Here is a 27,148-nt window from a genome sequence, read left to right on the forward strand (position 1 = left end):
CGCACAAGCCTATTGGAGACAGGGTATTGAGCTCCTTGCTCAGAAGAACCCAGGGTCGCCTTAGTGCCAACCAGCATTGCCGCCATCCTGGGAACACAGCCCAGGCCTCCACTTGCAGACACGGCTCCCCAACAGGGAGAAGCTTACGGCAATATTAAAATTGAGTGGCTTCTGATGGGACCCCGGGAACATGCTTTCCAAAGGAAGGGGCAGCTCGCCAAGGTCCACACTGTGATGCAGTATGGTTCAGAGGGAGGGTCTGGAAACCAGGAGTGTGGGGCGCTCATACTTTCTGGTGGAGCTCCAGTGTGTTCACTGATTTCTCTCCACATCCTTGTTTAGATCATCTGACAGGGCTGTGATAGAAAAGTCAAAGGAGATCCGTTGTACGACATCACACCTATACTTAACAATAGTGTATCACTGACACTTAAAATGCACATAATCTCAACATTATGTGCATTAGCTCAATAATTTTTTTCCTTGCGTGTTCTAAAATTTCTGTAATGAATACATCTTAATTGTATAGGAAGAAAAAAAAACAATAAAAGTTAATATAAAAATTTGGGGAAAAAAAGGATACCTGAGAAGGGAAGTAAGAAACAACCCCCACAAACAGAGCAAGAGAGAAGAAAGATTGTGAGTTTGAATCCCAGGTCCTCCACCTGTTAAGAGGCACTTCAGAAAAAAGTGAACATTTAAAAACCTCAGTTTCTTCATCTGTAAAATGGGGAGAATAACAGTGGGCACCTCTCAAGACTAAGTGAGGATGAAAAGAAAAAAAACTGTACCCCCCACAAAATGCTTGCCATATCCACATAAACCTATTTTTAATATATATGTATATATTTATGTGTGTATATGTTTATGTTATACATATAATCTTAATTTCTTTTTTACTGAAATATAGTTGATTTAAAAGGTTATGTTAGTTGTTAACCCAAGCTACAAAAAGAATTAAATGTAAACAAAGGAGAAAGCAAAAAGGAAAACCATCACTAAGAGCATGTTTAAAATTCCCTGAAAAGGAATTAACAATTAGTTAATTGTTAACTATTAGGGTTAACAATTAGTTCATTTGGTACCTACTTTCTTTTCAACAGCTGTTTGCTTCTGATAAGATTTCATGGTCTCCTATAATTAGTTTGAATCATTCTTTTCTAAATGTATGCTATATTAACAGTTGTTTTTTCATTTTGCACCAGAATTATTCAAGGAAAAATTTTTAATAAGCTGATTAACTTTAGGTTTGTTTCATGTTTATTTGAGGCCCTTTTGCTGTCTTCTCTTTATGTTATATTAAAAAAAAAAAAAAGGTTATGTTAGTTTCAGGTGTATAGCAGTGATTCAATTATTCTTTTTCAGATTCTTTCCCATACAGTTTATTACGAAATATTGAGTACAGTTCCCTGTGTTATACAGTAGGTCCTTGATGTTTATCTATTTTATATACAGTATTATGTACATAATACTGTATATAAAATACTATATATATACTCCTAAATTCCTAATTTATCCCTTTCCCTCATTATATATGATTATATATTATATATAATCTTAATTACAATCTATAAATTTTTAAAAATATCAGCTTCATCTTAGGCAATGAGGGCCAAGAAATCATGAATTTGACGTGCTAGTTACATTTCTTCAACTAATACACATTAAAATAAATTCCTATTAAAACACTGTTCACCCATGCATCCTTTGAATAGCATATTTGGCAAAACATTGACATGAGGCAAAGAAACTGCTAAATGTGGTTAACCCTGAGAACCATCATTTTTTAACAATTAGCAAAATAAGGAATTTGAATATGATCCTCTCTTACTGAGCACCAGTTCCACAAAGCGTCCTTACAGGGTTAATGTGGGAAATGAGAGCCAGCACATCCTCGACATATTGTACCTCCTGCCACTTCTTATGTGTAAATAAGAATAATAATCATATCTAATAGTTATGCAGTGACTCACTATGTCCTCAAACTTCCAGTTAGAGTTTCTGCAAGGATTTAATCTTCAAAATAACCACACGAGGCTGGCAGTACTGTGATCTTCATTTTACATTCAGGAGGGAAGGTGGTATGACTCCAGTCGGGGTCAGGGACTCTGACCAATGCCTGAGGCAGAAGACTCCACGTCTCTGACCCTGCAGGCCAGGGAGAATTCCTGGCAGCCTGCTCTCTGAGCAGGAGGGGCCACAATGGAGACAAGTCATTATCATCAGGTGTGAAGACCAGAGCCCATTTCTGAGGTGGCTGCAACCCCAGGCAGGAACAGATGCTATTTACAGCTGTTACATGAATCAGATTTTAAAAATATATTTCTCCAATGTGAATTCTTAAGTGATTCAAATGTAAATCAACTATACTTCAATAAAAATTTTAATTATAAAGTAAATAAATAAAGTGATTTAAGATTTAAATAAATCCCTGTCTGTACCCACTTGAGACGGACTGCTGAGATCTGAGTCACAAATTAGACCTAGACTTGTGGATTCGTTAATTTGTGCTTCTGGGTTTGCCCATCCTCGTGGGCCCATATGTAACACTGAGATACATTGCAAAATGCCAAACATCAGCTTTCAATGGTGTTAAAAACTAAATAAGCCAGAAACATGTACACGATTCTAGTGAGGCTCAAGCATCAGAGTTCTTGGCCAGCCTCATCACAAAAAGGGCCACCAAAACACAACCAAGAAACAAACTCAAAACTTCTGATGGATACATAATGGATTCAGTTACAGAATGTGTTGAATTTAAATGGCTAAATACACTGAGAGCTTGAAGTCATCCCAAGAACTAAGACTAGGGAAACAGATGAGCTTATCTGCTCAGAGACCACTGAGAGGGAAGCAGTATTTCTAAGGTGAGGATGGTTGGGTAAAAGTAAGGACAGATGAAGATACATTCTGGATGAATGAAGCTGATAAGCTACCAAATGGCACAAGGTTGGCACTCCCAGCAGGATTTTATGTGCCAGCTTCTGTAGACAGTCACTGGAAACATCAGGGAGCTTACAGGGGTGAGGAATTTATCATGGTGAAAGCAAGGCTGGGCTCCAAGGCAAGCACCCTGCAGACCCCAAGGGGCAGTTCACCATCAAGGCTAAAAACATTGGCTACAGTTTCAGAAACACCTAGATCAAGTCGATTCTTTGGCAGATGTGTGACTTGGGATACATTATTCAATCCTTCTCAATCTCAGCTTCCCCATCTTTTTCAAGTGAAAATGACATCAGTGTCTACCTCACAAATGTTAGAAGGATTTTTAAAAACATAAGGACCCTCAAGTGCTTTGTATAGTGCCCAGGGAAGGGGGCATAATAACTCATCAATGACATAGAACTCATACATGACAGTTGGTGGTGGTATTTACAACGGTATCTTTGACCTAGTTAGGAAACTGAAGAGGTGAGCCAGAGGGGAAATGAGTTTGGTTCTGGATGCGCTGAGTTAGGAGGCACTTTCGATCATCCAGGGGGAGGTGGCCAGCAGGCCCTATACACACACAGGGAGGCGCTCAGGAGACATATTCTAACTGGGTCTGACCTCAGTATGCACTTCACCATTTACACCGCGCTTCTGGAGTAGGGGGCGGGGTAGTGAGCATCATTCTTATTTTGAAGGAGCCAATTACTGACTTTAATTCCAATGAACCACCAGTAGATTTGGGCACTCCATCAGCTGAGCAATGAGAAATTCCAAAATCCTTCCTGAAAACCAGAAAATTACATTGATCAAGAAGCCTCAGCTCAGATCTAAATTTATTCCTTGCCTCTGCATTTTTGGTTGCAACTTCCTAGTTAAATTTCCATCAGTTAAAACTGAAAAGAAGAATACACCCCAATGTTCATTGCAGCACTGTTTATAATAGCCAGGAGATGAAAGCAAATATACTCCAATTAAAAATTAATTAAAAAAATTTTCCATCAGTAAATAGTAACCCACATTTTAGGTTTTTTAGTAGTTCTTAAGATAAATTTAATACTATCACTCCTGTTCCCTAGAGAATTATAGAAAGACAATTCTGGAATATTGTTTTCTTGAGTGACTGCTATTATATCTAACATATGCAACACTTTTTGCCAAGTACACTTAACGCTGAAGTACATAAATCTTCAGGGTACTGTCACCAATTACTTTAGAAATCCTATAACTTACCTGCACCCTGATAAGACACTTTTATAGTTCTTTTCAAGTATTTTCACTGTTTAAATGGTAAAAAATGAGGACTACATGACCTCCAGTTTAAAAAAGGTAGTACCAATAAAGGCCCAAGCAAAGGAAGAGCACACTGTCATTCTGCTAATGTGTTGTTTACGGTATCATTTTGGGAGGTATAAACACTTTGAACTCACCCAAATTTTTGGTATTAGAGTAATATTCAACAAATTTAAATGTCTAGATGAATTTCAATAAATATCTTAAATATGCTTTCATTGCACATGGTAACTGGCTTAGCAAAGGAAAGTACCCCAACTAGACTAAATGGAGACATAGGAAGACAAAGCCGTAAGGTAGTACCTGAGAAAAAGGAGCAGCCAGAAAGCTGTGGAGGAAGAAAAAGAAGAAAACCGAAGACACTATCTCTGGAAAAGGAAATGACAACCACTCTAGTATTCTTGTCTGGGAAATCCCATGGACAGAGGAGCCTGTGGGCTATAGTCCAGCCACAGGGTTGCAAAGACTCGGACACGACTCAGCACACACAGACACCATGCTGCCGGGGCGGGTGAGAAGGCAGGCAGGCAGGGCGACAAGGGCTGAGTTTACTCTGCAGTGGAAGTAAACGTCTAGCCTGAGGCAGCCTGAGGTCTTTGGATGTTAGTGACTTCTGCCGAACTCAGAACTGTGCTGCGGGCTACAGCAGCAGGGCCCACACTGAGGACAAGGTCAGACGGCCGGATCTCTGTCATGTTGAGAAACAGAAGAAGTCCATACTTTGCGTCGTTCTGGAGAGCACCTGAGGCAGGGATCATTCATATTTTTGGAAGCAGCTTCTATACAGCACCAAACCAAATATACAGTTTGGGGAGAAAAGAAGAAATGACCTTCTAGACAAGTCTAACCAAGGGACTCAATGAATGTTTTCACTTTCTTCTGATTATTCAAGATTTAACTTCGTCACCTATATGCATACTGTCAAAGAACCACTGAGAAATAATCAAGGGAAATGGCTGATGAACAGGGTCTAATCTCTGAAAACATCTTTTCCCTTCCATGTGTCACAGAAGTGGAGCCAAGTGCTCAGCTAAGCTGTGGGGGCAGGGGAGCGGGGAGGAGAAAGAGCAAATAACACCTGTGAGTATCCAAGATTCAGAAGCATCCTCCTGGTACATGGAGAAAGCTGGGTGCTGGAATGCTGATCATTTCTCAGCCTAGACAACTGTCCGCATCTTATAGCTGATTCCTGCACAACTGAACACCTCAATGCGACAGCAGATAAAAATCTGCAGTTAAGGCAGCAAGACCCATTTTCAAAAGAAGATTTTAATTAATGAGCCGATGTGCTTTGAAAAGCAAAAGGAAATTATATACAAGGCAAACAGGAAGACTACAGGAAGAAATCCCAACCTTCAAAGCAGACTGTATCTTCACTGGCTCATTCAATGTCAGTTATGAAAAATTAAGTCAAAAAAGTTGTACCTGCAGTTCCTCCACAGAGACACAGAAAAGTATGATTCTAGGGAACTGGAACAGACAGAAGAGGTTGTCCACCTTGGGTTTGGGGGTTGTTCAGAGCACTGTCAGACACTGACCATCTAGGCAAACTGTCTGATCTCTTCCAGACTATTCTTCAGAAGCATGAAAGAATGAACAAGCAGGAAGGAGGCTTTTAAAATGACTATAACATATGAGAAATGATGTGCAGGGGGAAAGGGGCATATGACAACTCTCTGTACCGTATGCTCAATTTTCTATAAACCTAAAACCTCTTAAAAATAAAATCTATTACTTAAAAACCTAACACATGTATAAGCGCACTGATTAAAAGTCTAGGCTCTGCAGTCAGAGTCCTAAGCTTGGTCTGAGATGCCACTTGTTCAGAGTTATTATGTCCTTGGCCAGATAAGCCTCTTCAAAACTCAGATTCTCTGTGAACAGTATAGTGAGGATAAATGGGACAAAAACATACAATCACCACAGTTCTTGGCCTGACTTTAAAATTGAACTTAATATTTTAAAAAAATAATTACCTGATGGTTCAGGCTGTGGGATTTTTATTTATAAGGCAGTTATAGAAATGGCTATCAGATAATTATATTGTCATCTATGAGTTTTGAGATCATTTTTAAAAATGCTTTATTTGAAAAACAAGGATTATTGTGAAGCTCCCTGTTTCAGAGACTATGAAGATGGTGATAAAAGCATCAGAGAAAATTCATTAACAGTAAAGATCTTTTCTAGCCAAGTTATGTCATAGGTGTAGCACAGGATAGATTTTATGGTAATGAATGTAGTTTCAACTTTAATAAGAGGTAATTATTCAACCATCAGCTCTTGATTCCCTTAAGCAAAAGGTATTTATGACAGATTAATGCTGTCATGGGAGAAGGAAATGGCAACCCACTCTAGTGTTCTTGCCTGGAGAATCCCAGGGAGGGGGGAGCCTGGTGGGCTGCCGTCTATGGGGTCACACAGAATCGGACATGACTGAAGTGACTTAGCAGTACCAATGCTGTCATAAATACCTTTTGCTTAAGGGAACTAGTACAATGTCAATCAAATGCAGGACTCGAGAGAGGACCCAGGGAATAAACAGTGCTAAATGTCATTTTCACACCTTGCAAGTCATCAGCAATTATAATAAAGCAGACATTTAAAGACAAATGCAAGCATTACCAACTGGAGGGAAGGTGATATAAGCTCTGAATGGCCAGCTTTTTAAATAATGATCACTGACATTTATTGAGCATTTACCACGGGTGATATGCTAAAAACCTGATATGTATTATGCTATGTCATCCTCATAACAATCCTAAGAGGTAGATAGTATCCTTTTTCCCTTTTCAAAGAAAAGGAAGCTGAGGCACAGAGGTCAAATAACCTGTCCAAGATTACCCAACAAGCATATCAAGTTCTACGAAGAGCTATGTTTCTGAGCAAGACAGAGCCAATGAATATAATCCATTTGGGCTTTCAAGAAGTCTATGGCATGGTGTTCATATCAAAAGTTATTTAAAAACAAAACCAAATGATGATTGGGCTAAATGTTTTGTAATGGATAAAAAATTCACTTACTAATAGGCCCCAAAGAACAGAGTTGAACTAGTATCTTTATGAGAGGCATGTCAGTACTAATCCTTGCTGATGGATCCTGAATTAATCTTTTTCATATCTCAAAACCAACATAGAAGAAAAAATAGAGTCGTGAGTCTGAGTTTGCAGATGATGTTAGTATTTTTCAAAGAGTAAAATGCAAAGGAACCACAGAAGAAGCTCACAAACCAGGAGGAAGGTCCACAGTGGTAGATGACCCTCAGTGTGGGCCAGTGGGCAAAGCTAACCTGTTTACGCTTAACAGATGATCAGCAGTAAACTGTTAGTTTGGTAGAAAATGGGATTTTTGGAGCTTTTACAGACTATAAGATATGACAAAAAGGTCAAGAAAACAATGTACATTTCTAGGAAGAGTATGGAAAGCAATCCAACAACCATAATTATTTTTTGAATAGTTGATGAAACTCTCCCACTGCCTATATTTTTAGGTATTAATTCTTTTTTTATTTAGGTCATCATAGTTTCATGGGTAGTTGTGAGAAATTGTAGACATATCCCTTGTACACTTTGCCTAATTTCCCCCGATAGTATCATTTGGCAAAAGTATAGTACCTGTGCCCATATGCACAAATAAAATTCTACTATTTCATTTAATCTGGAAAACACTATGTGGGTCAGGTAAATACACTTGAGAAAGGCAAGGAGGTCCAGAGATGGTTAAGACCAGAGGCGCTGAAATGACCATAGGAACAGAGGGGCTGCAGTGGTTAATCAACTACAAATCTAGATGCTTTTATTCTAGCAAAACAGTCAGGGATGTACTTTAAAAATGACTTTAAAGCATATTCGTTATACAGTGTGTACCTAGGCTGCCTTTGGGCTCAACTTCAAATTTAAGAATATTAGAACTATGTGGACTTTATATTTAGGTAGCATGGCATCATGTGAAACACTCAGACCATGGAGTCTGATTGGGGAAATTTCCCCACTCCTCCCCTTTCCTCCCAGCACCCACTACCACTCACTGCTGTGGGACCGTCTACGAGTTATATTCAGTCTCCAAGTTTATTTCCTCATCTTTCATCTGGGGATAATAATGCCTCCCTAGGTGGTTGTGGCGATAAAGTAAGAAAATTCATGCAACAATGCCTGGTGCAAAAGAAGAGGTCATTGTTAGCTGAGGTTGATATTATTCATTTAAAGACCTTCAAAGCAGAGCTTCTAAACTCTGGCACTCTTGACATTTTGGACCAGATGACAATTTGCTGGGGCAGTGCTGGGGTCGTGGCTTGTCTTATACATTGAAGATGTTCAGCAGGACCTCTGGACTCTACCCACTAGATGCCAGTGGCACCCACACTCCAGCTATGACACCAAAACAATATCCCCAGATGTTGCTGAATGTCCCAAAGGCAGGGGTCAGAGTGTGGGAGGGGGGTGAAAACCACTGTTTTAAAGGACCCAGCTTAGAATAAGAAGATGAAGAACGACTCTCTACAGTGATTGCCACTTTCTAGTTAAAGCACATCAGTGCTACACACTAAAAAACATGAAAAGGTTCAAGAAGGATTTAGAAATAACACACAAACACAAACTCAGTGTATGAAGTTTCTGAAAGATATTAGGAGTTCTGGGCACTTCTGAGGTTGAGGTCTTGAAGACTCCCTCATACTGAACTTTCAAAGACTATTTCTGGGGGCTGCTGCCAGATAGGATGGAACATTATGTGGATAATCAGACCCACCTCATGGCAGACCTGAGGTGCTCCCTGTTCCTGAAATCCAATTATAAACTTCACCTGCAGCAATAACAACTTCCATGGCACCCTTGCAGGAATACTGAGTTCCACAAAGTGTTCCCGACTCTCCCTGAACATCAGAATCATCAACAGGAGCTTGGCAAACATGGAGATTTTCAGGCCTCATCTCTACACTTTATTTTGTATCTTATGGTGGACAGCCCAGACAACTGTACATTTAATAAGCCCTGCCAAGTGAGAATGTCTAATCAAATAGACAGTGTCTTGAAATATGACAGAGAAGGTCAGGTTCTCTTTGACTCTGCCCCATTTCAACTCCAACATTAGGAAGAAACCTGCAGACCATGCAGGATTCTTTTGGGAATAATTACAGACTGTACCCGGATATGGGTTTCCCAGGTGGCGCAGTGGTCAAGAATCTGCCTGCCAATGCAGGAGACACCAGAGATGCAGGTTCAGTCTTTGTGCTGGGAAGACCCCCCTGGAGTAAGAAATGTCAACCAACTCCAGTATTCTTGCCTGGAAAATTCTATGGACAAAGGAGCCTGGCAGGCCACAGTCTATGGGGTCACAAAGAGTTGGATACGACTGAGCACCCAGCAGCAGAAGCAGCACCTAGATATACGACATGAGCATTGTCTAACAATCAACATTAGCAACAAGGTTCTTAGCCAAATGAAAATTTCAACTTGAAAATCAAGATTTTAGAATAAAATAGTTAATTATGTATTGCTTTGGAATTTCTTTTTGGCCAAGCATGCAAGATCTTAGTTCCTCAAGCAGGGATCAAACCTGTGTCTCTTGCAGTGAAAGCATGGAAGCTTAACCACTAGACCACCAGGGATGTCCCTGCAACTATTACTTCTAGTAATAAGTCTCCAGTGATAGCTTATACTAAAAACTCCATCACCTGTGCTCAAACAGAACAGGCATTACTATACGTAGTCATGTGGAACAATGCCAAACGGTCCTTCTACACATGTTGAAAATGATGAGAAGCTGAAAAGACAATCCTCATTCCATTTCCCAATCAATACCACCAGAACAGGAGCTTTTTAATGTCCAGTGGAAATGTCTGCTTCAACTGTTAAGAGGCTGTTGATTCAGTTAGAGGGATTTTGGGCCTTAGTACCATGTGGCTTTCCATCTCACATTATGCAGTTTGCAGTGCACAGGCAGGGTGACAAACTGTCCTGGATTGCCCGGAACTGAGGGTCCCCCAGTACGTGGGACTTTTAGTGCTAAAACTGGGGCAGTCGGTGACCCTCTGCACAGCCCTGGCGCTGCCCTGAAGCTGGCAACCACTCTGTCACTTTTTTCTAAACAGCGTTACCTCCCTCAGATCTGTCCCCATCCTGCCCATCTCGAGCTCCAGCTTGAGCACCTTTCTCCTCCTGAAGTAAACACACTGAGCCAACTGCTCACAGACCCTGCAAATCCATGTGGTCTGTAAGCTTCTTCCTGTTGATGAAACTAAGTCAAAGAGAACCTAAGAGAACCTGACCTTTTCGCTCTCATAATTTAAGATACTGCCCACTTAAATAGTGGCTTCCAGGACTTGAAAACGTTAATGAAATATAAAGACTCTAGGACTTCGAACCCTAGTGTCTAGTGATGAAGACTGAGAAACCCCAGGTATAAAAGCTTTCCTGGTAACTGTGATGTGCGGGAAGGTTCACTAATACTCTCCAGAACACAGTGCCCCTTCAGGGTGTCATAAAATCTGCTCTTGCTGCAAGTGCAGTTTGTAATTGTATTTCTAGAACAGGGAGCATCTCAGATATTTTGCTGGATGAGATGAATCTTTGTATTCTGTAAATTTGAGTTAAAACTCAATATTTTGATTTAAGGTCAAAGACATAAAGAATACAAAATTTTGTTCAGACTATCATTTCAGATAGCCCTCTGTAAATGTTAAACAACTTTAGGGAATTGTCTGGAGGCCCATGGATTAGGACTCCACGCTCTCACTGCTGAGGGCCCAAGCAACCCCTGGTCGGGGAAATAAAATCCCACAAGCCACGTGGTGCGGCCAAGAAAGTATATAAATTTAACTTTGATGTTTAAAATAAATAAACAACCTAAGTCATGCCTTAAATCAAATTTCAAGACTGAAACCAATATAAATCACAACGATTTATATTTGTGAATGTTTGATTTGCAAGGTTAATTAGTTGCCTATTACATCCAGATATTTCTATAAAAATCACTTGCTGGATTTTGTCCTTGTTATACCAAATATTAACATCAAGTATTACTAATCCAATATTTGCAGACATCTAAGGCTCAGGGCTAGATTCTAGACTTTAAGAGAAAAATATTATTTAAGTTTCCATAATCTTTGATAGACCTATGGCAAATGTGCTCATCGATGCTATAACACTATCATTGGGGCTTTAGGCATGCACGCTACAGTTTCCAGGAGTTCAGAGATCACTCCAGAAACCCAGTCATAGGCCCAGAGTGAAGAACTGCTGATCTAACATGAACATCAATTCCTCCCTTCTGAGTGACACGTGGACTAGAATATGTATAGCCTTCCTATAAGAGTGTGTCTTGGAAGCCAGTGAGACCAAACCACCCCATAAATTGAACTGTGAAAGCCTCTTTCAAATGCTCATCACTTTGGCAACATTCTTACCACATCAAGAGACTCCTTACTTCCCTGAAAACACCTAGTAAGCGATTTCTAGATGGTATCAAAGGGATTTTTAAAAAAATAAAATTAGAGAGAAGCATGTGCCACAGTCCAATACAGTGGCTGGGACTTCACCTTCCCTGCATCGATTCCCATGCAGTCGATTTAGCTAAACGAGACTCCTTATTCATAAGCTCTGCAAAGGCCAGAAACATCAAGATGGCAAGATGGATTTTATCTTTGCAAACTTGCAGGAGCTGTCCCTGCCCAGTGTGTGTATATGCACCCACAAGTAAACACACACACACACACACACACACACACGCCAACACACAGAGTGGAACTTTTCTGTTTCATACACTCTCTTGGAAGGACTGGAATATCTCAGATTCACCTACATTTTAGAAAATCCAACGTCCAGCCCACAAGGCTCCTCTGTAAGGAAGCTTCTGCCCGTTCCTGTTATTTGACACCTAAGACGGAATATGTTGATGGCTCCTTTATATGGGTGATCTCCACATAAATGCAGGGGTTGTGGTTTAGTCATTAAGTCCTTTCTGGCTCTTGGGACCCCATGGACTATAGCCCGCCACTATAATCCTCTGTCCATGGGATTTTCCAGGCAAGAATACTGGGGTGGGTTGCCATTTCTTACTCCAGGGGAGCTTCCCGACCTAGGGATGGAACCCTGGTCTCCTGCATTGCAGATAGATTCTTTACTGACTGAGCCAATCAGGGTACATATCTTTATTTAATAAAGAATGTATTAATAAGTTGATTCAAAATCCTCTCCATCAAGAGTGAGAAAATATAAAACTACTACCAACCTTTGGGAAAAATAAGATACATTTACACACACAAGTCATGATAAAATATATATATTATATACACACACACACACACACATACACATATCCAACATGCAACAAATATTATATTGAACGGTCCTTATCAGATACTTGTGAACATCAGATAATTCAAAAATTAACTGGTATTTGGCTTGGGACTTCTTTCTGTGTTTCTATGTTGCTTGTTTACAGAGAGTGGAATAGGAGGTTGGTGGAAGAAGAAGGGCATTGTCTAATCATTTGACTCAAATCCCTAATTGGCTCAGCATTGGCTCTTGACCAATTTTACTTGCATCTCATCCAAACACAATGGCTAACAGAGCTGAGGAGCTCACCACATAACAAGACAACCAATTGGCCACCTACATACACAGGGAAATAATTTATCACTTACAAGTAGGGTCACACTAGGCCTCAGTGTCCTTACTATGAACAGTATTATTTCACAGGTTTAAGGGTTTAAATCAATAACTATGAAGTTTACAACAGTGCTTGGGCATAGAAAGTCTTCAACAATAATAGTGGCTACTACTACTACTATTATTAGCCACTAATACATATTTAAACACTGAAGATGACTGTTTTGCCAACTTAGACCACGTGGGTCGATTTAAAAGTAAGGTCTTTGATGCACTATTGCTAATGGTACTGAAATACATTACCTTTGTAAATCTGTTCCTTCCATTCCTAGAGATAAAGGACATCTCATGAAGCAAGCTCACCTAAACCTATTTCTACCATCCAAGCAGAAACCAGTCTGCAAACCTCTGACCCACTGGTGTTATAAAAGATATGCTGTGCTGTCATTTCTACTCATGTAAATTTACTATTTCTTTCCCACTGAAGTCTTCCTGGGAGCATCTGTTCACCTTCTGCTTGCTAGCCAACCTACTACCTGCGAGATTAAAACCAGAGAAACTAACGGACAAATGAGAATCAAGTTTGAGACTTTTCAAAACAAAAATTAATACTAAAAAAAAAAAAAAAAAGAGACACAACAAGACACTATAGGATTAGAAGAAGCCACATCATTCACCTCCACCTTCCCAGGGTTGATGGATCACCTAACAAGCAATGTTAAAACTCCCCTAGCCCCTCAAAAATATTGAGAGTCTCAACACAGCCCAGATTATCTACCACTGATATAAACAAACCACGTGTGTATCACAGGACTCCAAATAGGAAAATGAAGACTTACGATGGGTGCCTTTTCACCTGACACCATCTCTGGGGACTCTGGTCCCCAGCTAGAAAGAAAGATCTAGATTCCAGCACGTCTTAACTCCCCCTGCTCCCTGTCATTTCCCCAGTGTACCAGGCACTGCTTCCCACAGGAGCCAGGTTCAGGGGAAGCAGCAAGGGGTGAAACTACCCTGAGAGCGCAGATGAGGACCCCGAGCCCAGCCTCTTACCTGCGGCCCCTGCCCCTTCGGCAGCTACACTCTGGGTGGACACTGGGGCTGGGTCCTTGACTCCGTGCACCTGCGTAGCTTCTTCCTGGTGTGTCAAAAAGGCAGAGCACAGATCAGTTTCCACGGCTTGGAGCTTCAGCAAGGAATTCTGCCAGCAGAAGCAGAACATCGGGCTGGCTCAGTTAGATGCTAACGCAATGCTGGGTCTGCAGCTTCCTTCCCCAGCACCCGGCCAGAAAGGGGTCTCGGGCAGAACTGGCTGTGCCAGAAGCAGAGGCGCGTTACTCCACAGGCAGTCTCAGTTTCTGTTTTATATAAATCTAATGTATATTGATTATCTGTGACACATGGGACTGGTGATTTCGTCAGCAAGAGACGCTGTACCCAGAGGGCCAATCTGAGAAGGTATCTGCTTCCCGGGCGCCTGAGCCTTTACGCTTTCCAAGTGTTTCATTCACGGTGCTGACATCAGGAGCGGATGACATTAGCCCCTCCCCGGCTACCATTCATAAAAGCCAGCATCCCTTCCCTGCAAAGCCCGCAGCAGCCCGCAGTGCACAAACAGTTACTGCTGCAGAGGCTGCCTGGCAGCTGGGAGGTGCTTCGGGGCTCCCTCTTCTGCATCTGCATGTGGGCTGTGTGCCTGTGTCTGGGGGGCAGGGTCTATGTGTGCGAGTGCACATGTGACTTCTCAAGTTACTTTTCTCCCATGGAATGGCTACGGCCGCCTGCTGTCAGAACAGAGGGCAGGGATGGATGGAGATGATGACCCTGGTCCCTTAGTCTGACCCCACTGCTGAGGGTGAAGCGATTCATCGTTTGTAACTCCCGGCCAACCTCCCCCATCCCCAGCTTCACTTCTCATTTTAAATTCCTCCTGTGTTTCCTAATAAGAGCAAAGTCATACAGACTGACGCACGTATCCTGCCATGATGCAGATGCTGGGCAAACCCGGTCCCCCAGCAGGTGAAAGTGAGTCACGCTGAGTCCCTGACTGGGCCCTCTTCCCTGCAACGGCCTCAGAGCTCCTCCACCCACCAGGGTCTTCTGCCCACCAGGTTCCCAGCAGAGGTCGGTGGGTGGCAGAGGGCGCTACCTGGAGTAGAGCCACGGGTTCCCCCTCTCATTATGACCCAACACATACACGCACACACACACACACACACACACACATGCTCCGACCTCCTCCATATAACTTAGTCCCCACACACCCTCATAATGCCACTTCCTACTCCAGACACACACCCCGGTCCTATGTATACCCTTGCACTCTATTATACACATACTCCGGCTCCCTACCCTATACACACCTTCACCCACCTCCTCCACACCCTCATGCCCAAGTCTCCACCTTCACACTCTACTCCACACGTAGTTTACAACTAAATATCCCACCTCCACCCATACACACGCTCATCCCTCCCCCGCAGTCCCTTTATCCCCATCCCCCCACACCAACACCCTACTTTATATACACCCCTACATACACCCTCATCCTCAGCTCCCACTCACACATCCTGTTCTCACCCCTCATCCCCAGACAGCCTGATTCCTTACCCCACATAAATGCCAACCCCCACACCTCCTCACACCCAGCCCCTTTCTGCACACATTCTCTCATCCTTCTGTTGATGTGAGTAAATATGAACCCACCGCTGTGTTTTAAAAAGCTGCTCCCTGAGGGACTTCCCTGGTGGTCCTGTGGCTAAGACTCCTCATTCCCAATGCAGGGGGCCCAGGTTCAATACCTGGTCTGGGAGCTAGATCCCACATGCCACAGCTAAAGATCTCAACCTGCCACAAAGAAGATGGAAGATCCCTTATGCAGCAACTAAGACCCAGCCAAAGAAATAAATGCTTTTTCAAAAGCTTCTCATTGAGGAATGTCTTAAATCCCTAGTCTTTTGGCCAGTTTGAAAGTGGCAGAACCTCTTTCAAACAGGCTCAGGACCTCTTCTCTGCTCAGCTCAGAGATGCAGTAAGACCTGGTACAAACTTCCCCCATGCTTAGGGGCTGACTGCCAGGGGCCCACAGCTCAGATGAAGCATCTGTCTGATGCCAGCCCATTTTTTTACAGCTTCTTCTTCCTCCCTGGGATGTTTTCCCAGCAGTTACGTGTGGAAGTAAGGGCCCAAGGTTATTGATAGGAAGTAGAGAAGGAGCAAGGGTAACAGGTTTCTGGAAAGTTTTATTAACCAAGCATTTGGAATGCAAAAATGCATGATTCCAGGCTAGCTTTCTAATGAAGGACCTTAAAAACTGGAGTGGCCTCTTATAAGGAGCAAAACTACTCTGAAAATTAAGAAATCTTACTTCCCCTGTAGCTCAGATGGTGAAGAATCTGCCTGCAATGCAGGAGACCCAGGTTTGATCCCTGGGTCAGGAAGATCCTCTGGAGAAGGGAATGGCAATCCACTCCAGTATTCTTGCCTGGAAAATCCCATGGACAGAGGAGCCTGGCGGGCCACAGTCCATGGGGTCTCAAAGAGTCAGACACGACTGAGCGACTAACACTACTCGTACTGAGCTACTACTACTACCCCCAAGCTGTGAGATGGCGCAGCTGCAACAGCAAACAGAATGGTGGCTCCACAAACAGGCATCCCTAAACACGGGTAATTCTACAAGCAGAACTCCTGTGTGAGCCAGCAGCCCACTGCTGGGTACACCCCCAAAATATTGCCAGCAGTGACTCAACAGATATGTGTACATCCACGTTCACAGCAACACTATTCCCAATAACCAAGAAATGTATCATGGACTGAACTGTCTCCCTCAAATTCATATAGTGAAGCCCTAACCTCCAATGTAACTACATTTGGAGATGAGGCCTTTAAGAGGCAATTAAGGTAAAACTTTTGGGCTCCAAAATCACTGCAGATGGTGACTGCAGCCATGAAATTAAAAGACGCTTACTCCTTGGAAGGAAAGTTATGACCAACCCAGATAGCATATTCAAAAGCAGAGACATGACTTTGCCAACAAAGGTTCGTCTAGTCAAGGCTATGGTTTTTCCTGTGGTCATGTATGGATGTGAGAGTTGGACTGTGAAGAAGGCTGAGTGCCGAAGAATTGATGCTTTTGAACTGTGGTGTTGGAGAAGACTCTTGAGAGTCCCTTGGACTGCAAGGAGATCCAACCAGTCCATTCTGAAGGAGATCAGCCCTGGGATTTCTTTGGAAGGAATGATGCTAAAGCTGAAACTCCAGTACTTTGGCCACCTCATGCAAAGAGTTGACTCATTGGCAAAGACTCTGATGCTGGGAGGGATTGGGGGCAGGAGGAGAAGGGGACGACAGAGGATGAGATGGCTGGATGGCATAACTGACTCGATGGACGTGAGTCTGAGTGAACTCCAGGAGTTGGTGATGGACAGGGAGGCCTGGCGTGCTGTGATTCATGGGGTCGTGAAGAGTCGGACACGACTGAGCGACTGAACTGACTGAACTGAAGGTAAAATAAGGTCATAAGGGTGAGGCTGACAATAGAGAGAGAGAGAGACCCAGGGATGCACAGTCACAGACAAAAGGCCATGTGAGGACACAGAGAGAAGGCAGCTGTCTGCAAGCCATGGAGGAGGCTTCAGGGAAACCAGTTTTGCTGACACATTCACCTTGGACTTCCCACCTCCAGAACTGTGACAAATGTTTTGGCCACTGAGTCTGTGGCATCTCTTTTTTTAATTGTAGCCCTAATAGAGTTTTAGCAGATTAATACAAGGTGGAAACAACCCAAGGTGCTCATTAGCAGATGAACTGATAAATGAAATGTGATATATACAATACATATAATGAAATATTATTCAGCCTTAAAGAGGAAGAAAGTTTTGACACACTCTACAACATGAATGAACCTTGAGGACATTATACTGAGTGAAATAAGCCAGTCAAAAAGGACACACACTCTAGGCAGTAAAATCCAGAGAGACGGAAAGCGGAATGGTGGTTGCCGTGGGGCTGGTGGGGAAGAAAAGGAGGTTTGTGTTTAATGGGTATGGAGTTGAAGATTAGGAAGATAAATCAAGTTCTGGAGACAGATGGTGGTGATGGCAGCCCCAAAACACCCATGTGCTTAATGCCACTAAATTGCATTCTTTAAAATGGCTAAATTGTGACATTTTACATTGTTTATTTTACCATGGTTTTAAAAAACAAAACCAGTCCTTCTCTACGTTTAGCAGGATGATTTGGACCAGCCGCCTTTTGTCAACTCTATGTGCTCTTATAGATTCTACAAAGCAGGTGAGGACATGGCCTTCGCACAGATCCAGGGGCTCCGTCTGCTGCATTCTGTGCGGCTGACTTTGGACAAGAGCCTTAGCTAGTCTAAGCCTTAATTTCCTCATGCATAACAAGAGGGAGTGATGACAGTAACAAAGGCGCCTGCTTCAAGAATGAGATGAGGAAGGCACAGCACACGGCAAACACTCAAGGCCTGGACACTGTGGCTACTACGTGAGTCTCCAAACCCCAGAGGCCGCTGGACAGAGCGCTGGGTGTCGGGGGCCAGACCCCAGCCGAAGCTCTGCGTCCTGACGCATCGCTCCACCGTCCAGGCCTCACTCTGTGACTCTGCCCAGGAAGTACCTGAGCCCAGGTGACTTGTAAGTTCCCTTCCAACTTTCCAGGACAGAAAACAATCTTGCTCATGCACTGAGGCTGATGCACGGAAGCTGGCAGCATGTGCGCTTGGATGGTGTTTGTGGAACTAAACCAAGTGTTCACACAACACAGAGAGTGAAGAATCTCACTGCAGAGGGGTTTTTCAGGTCACATTCAGAGGCCTCTCCAGTCGCCCAGAGAGTGTGTAATGCTGAGACCCAGTTACAGCTAGAAGTAGTCATGGGTGGTTCCCAGCCATCCTCCCTGCCCTCCGTCTCCCTCACTAGTACTGAGGCCCAACAGAGATGCCAAGCATCAAAGGAGATCTATTTGCACAGCTGGTTTGTTCCTCTCTCAGACACCAGACAGGAGGAAGTTTAATGGGGCAGGGAAGAAGAGAGTGCCCAATGAAACAGGAGAGAGAAGATGAAGGTCTCGTGGGACAAGGAGACATCCAAGGAGAAGGGAAAACGTGAACTTCCAGAATTGAGGACCAGGGGGCAGACTGGAAGAAACTGCATGCCAACGGTCATCAGCTATGCCCCGTCCCTACCCCACACTGACCCCTGACCTGAGGACTGCCTGCTACCGTTCCTGTTTCTCAGCACAGGAAGAGTGTGGGCACTTGGACACCCTGCATGGATTCTCTAATCCAGACAGGAGAGGCTTTCCCCGGGAGCAATCTGTGCCACTGTCACATACGTGTCTCTCCAGGGGGAGAAAGGAGACATGTGCCCATCAGGGCTGAGCCCCACAGAGCTGCCTCTGAGAAGCTCCCACTGCGTACGCGAGGGTCACACCACCCACAGCTGCACCAGCACACGTGCAGCTCCCAGGCTCTGGCAGCTCTCAATGTACAAAGAGATGCGCTGGGCTCCAGAGCCTGAGACTGATGTCAGCCCCTTCCTCACGGGGCCCCAGTCTAGTGATGGCTAGATACACTAGCTAGATACACTAGGGAGAGATGGCTAATACACAAACGGACAAATAAAACAATGATGCCAGTTATTACTGTCACAGTTATGGCGATGAGGGGGAGAAACCACAGGCCAGGCCTGGGGACAGAGTGAGTAAGCCACTGTTTCTCCAATTCAGCCTGACTCGGTGACCTTTTATGCAGGAACAGGCTTTAGCCCTAGAGGAGAATGACAGGCAGTCAACCCCGTCAGTGCGACCTGCATCTGGTCCTTCTCGTGCTCTGGGGCTTCTCTTTCAGGCTGTCCCCAGCCCATCCCTCAAGGCTAGCCTGCCAGGGCTCTTCCAGGTTTCCACCCAAAGTCTTGCTGAAAGGGTCACTAGGATCTCCAGGAAACCTGAACAAAGGCTGATGGAGCCGCTAAAGAATGATGACTACTTCTGCTTCCCAGTGCTCCCATTTGGTCACCAGAGAAACCAGAGAGACGAGCGTGAAGCCTAGGTGTGGTTTTCTACAAGCTACTTTTTCTCTTTGACACAATGGAAAATATGCGACTTGTTTTAGAAAATACTCTACTCATTTTCTTTCCTCTACAATTACCGGGTCTCACTTTAGTTGGGTGGGAATGGGGAACACCCACACAGGCTGGATGGTGAAATACTATTTTAGGATCCCTTTGTCTACAACTCACCAGTTGCAGAAAAAGGATAGCTTCCTTTTAACTTCCATGAAGAGGTTTAGTGACCCTCGCCCATCCCTTTATCTATCCAAGAACTCGACATAGATTGTCTATTGCAAGATCAAACTGGAAATCTGCACAAAACTGAGGTCACAGCGGGGCCCCTGAACATTTCCATTCTATTGAGTACTCTTGTTCCCTGAGCTTCCAGGTTTTCTGTGTATGCTCCCTCACCACACACTCACACACACACACTCACACACACATACACACATATATACACATATGCCACCCTTCCTTTCTATTTGCTCCCTGCCCCTACTTCCCCAGGGCTACTTCAGCTGTAATTCCTTCACAGTCAAATTCCCATTAAATTTTAAACCAGTTCTGATTACCTTTATCCAAACAGGGGCCTCCAATTTCTCTTTTAGCACCTTGCTTTTTTCCCTCCCAACACTCACTATAATATGGAATTTCATTTATTTCTCTACTGTTTACTGGCTCTTCCCAGCTCCAGAAGGGCTGGAAGCATGCCGCCATTGTTCACTGCTGAAGCCCTCACAATGAGCAAAACAGGAGCCAACCATTAGAGAAACTGCCACTGTAGACTGTCTTTTGTTTGCCTGGACCCTTTACATAGTTCTTGGGAAGCCCTTCTGAGTATTCCATTTCAAGCCTCCTTGCTGCCTTGGTTCAGAAATTTTAAAATGCTCACGAATCACTGGGGAGTTTGTTAAAGATGTGGTCTCCCAGGCAGCAAAAGACTCAGATTCTGTGGTCTGGAGCAGGGGCGCTGAGATGCAGGAGGTCCAAGGTCCAGACTCTGAGAAACACTGCCCTATTCCCTTGGGACCTGACCCACTCTAAATGCTGCCTTGGTTGCCTGTTTAGCTCTAACTGTCCCAGGAACAATATTTTTGTTCCCTCACTGTCCTACGCTACGCAATGGAGATTCAGCATAGGAGAAGAAGCCATTCACTCCAAGCAATCCTCTGCTGAGAAGAGGATCCAGGTCCTATTCTGATGATAGAAGCACATCTTTGTAAAACAAGGACAATCTTGCCACCACACACAATAACCCAAACCAAATTTTTTTCCAGCCAGATGATCTGATTTCAGCTGAGGAAGAGGGAGTCCTGTACTTAATTTCACCTCTTTGTGATATCCTCATTATGTTCACTTTATTAAGTAAACAATAAAAACAAGATATTTAGGAGAGACCAATACAGTTTTACGAACTTACATTTTAATTCAAAATTCTGAGCTTTTCTAGAGAACAAGACATGAACAACTCATAGAATGGACTTTAGTAGTTTCTCTTTGTAATTTCTAGCACAAAGGCACAGGCATTAAGATAGACAGCTACCCTAACAAGCCTTTTTTTTTTTTTCCCAGAACATCAATTATATATCCCTTGGGCTGAAGTCCACAAATCTAGTCCCTGTTGTAGCCCATATGGTTACTTCTCTGTGGCTACTTAAGTTCCAGTCTTTTTTAAGCTCTGAAAAATACCTGGCTTAAAAACTAAATTCAGTAGGATGCGTGCACAGTACAAGGACCACTGGGGCTTTTAACCCCAAATCTACCATTTGTTCCTTCTCTGTCTGTAGGAAAATTATCCAATCATTTTGGCCCACGGGCACTTAATTCTTTTCTAAGACTACTTTAACCACTTAGAAATTACTAAAACTCAATGAATATTAGAAATCAATAACCATCCCACTGTAAATTATAAAATCACTTGCCATAAGAAATAAGTTACCAACCCACGTCTTTAAAGACACTGGAAAATATTAGCCATTTCCTCAAATACTAGTATTTTGTTAGAAAACAAGAAAATTAAGCTTTTACCTGCCTTAAAATCTGAGTTTTATAGCCCTAGGAAAGCCAAAAATATCCTAAAAAGGGAAAAGATACCAATGCTAGGAAGACCAGAGTCTAGGATACTAAGTTGAAGTGTGTCCTTCTAAATCCATGGAAAGCAGGGATGACAAAGTTCACTTTCTGTTGCAGCCCCCACACCCCATAGCAGTTCCAGACCCACAGCGGGGTACACATTTGCTTCTCAATAAAAACTGTTGAAAAAATATCCCCAAAGTTAAAGCTTTCAGGCAAAATTTTGGTCTTAAGATGAGCAGAAATATTTTTCTTTAATCTGTCAGGGGCTACTGGGGAATGACTATTTCATAAGACTTGTCAACTTTATATTTTGCCAAATGGAAATGGGAAAATAGATAGTTGTATAGACAGATGGATATAGATAGATGGATAGATGGGTAGACCAATAGACAGATAGAGAGATAGAGATAGGGATAAACAAACCTCCCCATCATTCCATCACAAGATGAAATTTTTAAGAACAATCTCTAATGAAAGAGGTGTCCATCAACGTTAGCTTTACAGAACACTTACTACATTTGTCCTTATATTCCTCCTTTAGCTACAAAGCAAAGAAAGTGCCACACAGGCTGACCCCTGGGAGGCATGAAGCAGACACAGTCCTTTCCAGGACTGTGGGTGAGAGAAAAGAAACTGGCAGCATGCAGATGAGTAAATGTAAAAGTGAGACAGGAGGCAGAGGACAGAGATGCCATGCCAAAGGAAGGAGCAAAGGCTGGCAGGACAAAGCCACGTGGAGTGTGGGCAATGGTGAGGCTGGTAGGCGAAAGGCAAACCCAGGTGGGCCAGTTACAGAGAGTCCTGCTAGAACTTCTCTGCTCAGCCCAACACCCCTGAAATCTCTCCAACTTAATCCCCGGACAGAGCAGCAGCTAGCATGGCTTCTACCTTTTCTGCCAATGCCACACTAAGGATTCCCCTGAGGGTCATGACTACAAACCTGGTTGCCCTGGAAACCAGAAATTAGGCTGGAGAGTTGCCTCTGAATGAGGGGGCAAGGTAAACCAGGCATGCAACAGTTCAGAGTTTCTTTGCTGGGCAGTTCATCCCACTGGGAAAGAAACCCAGGGTTCACACCATGACCATGTTGACTGCAGGATGTCCTTGTTGACACTGACAAGAAAAGTGGCTAAAATTAAATGAATCACAGGGCACCATTCCTGCTGAGAAAGAAATGCTAGTAGCGAAGCAAGGTCACTTCATCTCACCCATGAAGCCATACCAGAGAAAAGCTAAATGGCACCCCGCAGTGGTGTCATACAGGCAGATAACTTTGGATATTAGGCTTCCAGAGACCAATATTACGCATCCCAGCATCCATTTACCCATCTTCTGATCCAAAATGGGAAAATGTGTCCCTCTCTAGCCAATCAGCTTATTTCAAACCCCAAGGTCACAGTGATTGGTTCAAGAATGGGCTACAGGTCCCAAGTCAGATAAATGAGACTCAAGTATGAGACTTTACAGAATAGAAAGGACTCTATTTTCATTTCTTATAAGCAGAATTTTAAAGATGGTCCCCAAGATTCCTGTATACTGGTTATGCAATTAAACACTAATTTAGGTGCTATGTTGAAGAGATTTTGCAGATATAATTAAAGTCCTAACTCAGGTGACCAAGGATACAGAGATTGCTTCAGTGGGCCTGATCCAATCAGGGTGAGCCTTTTAAAAGTAGAGGGTTTTTTTTTTAGCTGGTAGACTATAACATCAGAGATTTGGAGCACAGAAGGATTTGGTGCTGCTGGCTCAAAGATGTAGAGGCCAAGGTGAGAAAGAATGCAGGCAGCCTTTAGAAGCTGAGAGCTACTCCCAGATGCTGACTAGCAAGGAAATGGGGTCTACAGTCCTACAACTTCAAGGAAGTAAATTCAGGCAATGGCCTGAATGAGCATGAATATGGACTCATCTGCAGAACCTCCAGATAAGAATCTATCATTGCCAATGCCATGATTTCAGTTTTGTGAGACCTTGAGCAGAGTCTAATGGAGTCTATCCAAGTTTATTATCTGCACAACTGTGAGCTAATAAAAGAGAAAAGCTGCTAAGCTTCTGGCAATTTTTTACACAGTAATAGAAAACTAATATACACTAGGATTTCTAGCTGTAAGAATAACATATCCCCAGAGAGGGGTCAATCTAAAGACAAAGTCGATATAGGAAAGTAGAGTTGAAATGGAAAGATGCTGTCTACTTGACAAGCCTTTAATCCCTGGATCTAGCCAAGAGTGGAATCTATCCTGATCGTAAAGTTCCAGGTGTGTGAATCAATAAAATCCTGTTGTTTATGAAAGCCAGCTTGAATTGACTTTCAGTCACAAGGAAACTAGAAGGAAAAAAACTCAGTCAATTCTGATCTAAAGGCCCAACCCTGTAGACTGGGTTTGTATTTCAATAGAAAAATACAGCTGCCTAGTCCTACAGAAAAAAATACCATTCAGCCAACTGAGGAGTATCAAGGGCCTAAAGAAACCTCTTGCTAGACCATTTCCTCAAAATTAAAACAGTTTTGAGGGAGAACCACATCTAAAACAAAATAGTAAGTACCATCTAGAGTTCTAACAAGGCTTGATGCCAGAATGTATCTATATGCTAATCTATGGATGGTAATAAAAAGACAATCAAACCCTTCACATGGAGCCCCACACATAGACATGTGCATATGCACTCAAAAAGGGGCACAATTCACCTCATTCTATCCCTCATGGGAACCTATGACTAAATCCTATAAGCACTAGCCGGGGTAAGAAGCAGAAACAGTGAGTGTTAAAACTGAAAGCACTCCTAGAGTTAACCCAATTCAAAACCTGCCTCAATTTCACAAACGAAGAATGAAAAGAAGCTGATGTGATGATTCATGGTATGCAGTTTGGGAGCTAGAAAAGTAATATGAGGACCAAATAGGGTAAGTTTTCTCAGGGAAGGGGAGATCCATTCGTGTTCCTCACATATTGTTATTTTTTCTTAATTGAAACTGAAGCCAGTAATGGGAACTACTAGGACATGGAGAGGGAAAACAGTATTTTTTCTCATTTTATCCTTCAAGCAACTTTTTGAACTATTGACTGCTTAATGATTATATAGACAAGGGTAAACAAAACCAAGGATTATGCTGAATTAGACTTTGACAGATCTCAAGTCGAGAATATTTTCCAATCAAGATACAGGACACCACAACAAATAAAACCTTCTTATGTATTATAGCGGCAGATAATTTCCAACTAGGATCCAGGGGACCCCAACAAATAAAATCTCCAGATGTCATACGGAGGCAGAGTCAGAAAGCTCAGGTCGGTGCCAGAATGGACACAATCAGTTTTCCAGAAACCGGCTCCTATAGTATAGTCCCAGAGACAGCAAAGCTCATGGAGTGGAGAGGCAAACCCTATTGAGAGACCCATGGTCAAAAACTGGGAGCCTGAGACTACCAGAAGAAAAGTGAGGCTGGCAGGAGTTAAATGTATACTCATCCCAGTAAAAATGAGAAGTGAGTTTTTCAGTTCACTGGGAAGCTATCAGGAATACACACACAGATGGATGCTCATAGGTAGCTATTTGACATCATGTATTACCTTACTATACAGAGGAGAGCTCAGGTCAACTACTAGCTCTGGAATCAAATACAGCAGAGCCTCATCTGAGCAAGTGGAATTAAGAAGCTTAAGAAGTAGTTATGAATTACCAGATGTGAACTTTGTAGAAAATACAGTAACACCTTAAAATTGTTATAACCAACAATTACAACATTAGGGTCCACAAAAACATCTGGAAAATATTTGTGGACTATGCTTCTTACAAAGCTCAAGAAACTCATTTTGGGGGGATTTCCCTGGTTGTCCAGTGGTTAAGACTTTGCCTTTCAATGTAACGGGGTACAGGTTCGATCCCTGGTTGGGGAACTAAGATCCCACATGCCTTGCGGCCAAAAAACCAAAACATAAAACAGAATCAGTATTGTAACAAATTCGAGAAAGACTTAAGAAAAGAAACTTTTTTGTTGTTTCTTTAGACTTACAAGTTAGAATGGGAGAGCAGATAGGCAACTAGTGAGTTCTTTTAAAGAACTAGAAGGCTCTGTTTTGGAGGGGGTAGTATGTAAACAATAGGCGCAAAGAACAATGAAGACGGTTAACACAACAAAACATTCTTCCTTACACTTCCACTCAGAGATGGAAGGAATACTCCGATACAATAGCAAATGTACAAAGAGACTGAAAGATAGTTCTTTTAAAAAATTACAACTAGTTGCAACTGATCATGAGTCAAAAACTAAAAACAACCATACAATGGGTTACAGCAAGGAGAATCAAAGTTAAACTACATACCCAAAATATATGAATCTCACACATACTACTGAGTAAATGAAACCAGACACAAAAGAGTACATACAGTCCATGTATATGCAGTTTGAAAAACAAATAAACAAAAGACAAAACAAATCTACTTAAGTCCAAAGAACAGTTACCGTTCTAGGGGAAGAGTGATTGGAAAGAATTAAATAAGGGTGCCTGTAACAATGTTCTGTTACTTGACGCTGGTTACACACTTTGTGAGTATTCATCCAGCTGTACACGGACAATATGTACACTTTTCTATATGTATTTTCTATTTGCATTAAAAATACTAAAGTAGTATCTCCCACCTGTATTCCATAAGACTATGTTGCTGAAAGAAATATTATTATGGGGTTCTTCCATAAGAGAGTTTGGCAGTCTCTAAGATTAGGAAAAGCTAGGGAAGATCAAGTTTAACACAGTCCCATTCTATAGGATGTCTCCAACAATGAGTTTGTGCCGGGAGCCAGCATGGGAGTTCCCACCCATGACAAAGGTCATGTGGAGAGGCCTGACATGCAAAGACGAGTCAGGGCTCGAGGGGCCCCCCTGGATCTGCCTGAGCGTCTACCCCAAAACCAGAATCTGTCTGTTTTACTATTTTACGACTTTCACCAACTCCTCTGACATTAACGGGGGGCTATCCCCGACCACCTTTCTCTTTAGGAAATCAACTTAAAGCTCTAGTTAATAAGCCTCCTGGGCATAATAGGAGTGTTTAAATCCAAATCTCTCAGACGGCTCTCTAACTTGCCTGACAGGTTTACCCGGACTCCTACAGCTACGCATACGATTGTTTACAGTCTCCCAACCGCGAGAGGCACGGGAAGCTTAAGATAT

The 27,148-nt window shown here is 42.8% G+C and overlaps 1 protein-coding gene across 9 annotated transcripts in view; it reads right to left on the bottom strand.

The window, feature by feature from the left end:
- FAM13C (family with sequence similarity 13 member C) overlaps nt 1–27,148 on the bottom strand; it is a 141,127-nt gene that overhangs the window by 28,633 nt on the left and 85,346 nt on the right. For all 9 annotated transcript variants that reach the window (XM_019954091.2, XM_019954097.2, XM_019954093.2 and 6 more), the window contains one exon: nt 13,879–13,963. In XM_019954091.2, coding sequence (XP_019809650.2) covers nt 13,879–13,963 — 85 coding nt within the window. The remainder of the gene's footprint in view (nt 1–13,878; nt 13,964–27,148) is intronic.

Source organism: Bos indicus, chromosome 28 (assembly GCF_029378745.1).
Source record: "Bos indicus isolate NIAB-ARS_2022 breed Sahiwal x Tharparkar chromosome 28, NIAB-ARS_B.indTharparkar_mat_pri_1.0, whole genome shotgun sequence".
NCBI lineage: Eukaryota > Metazoa > Chordata > Mammalia > Artiodactyla > Bovidae > Bos > Bos indicus.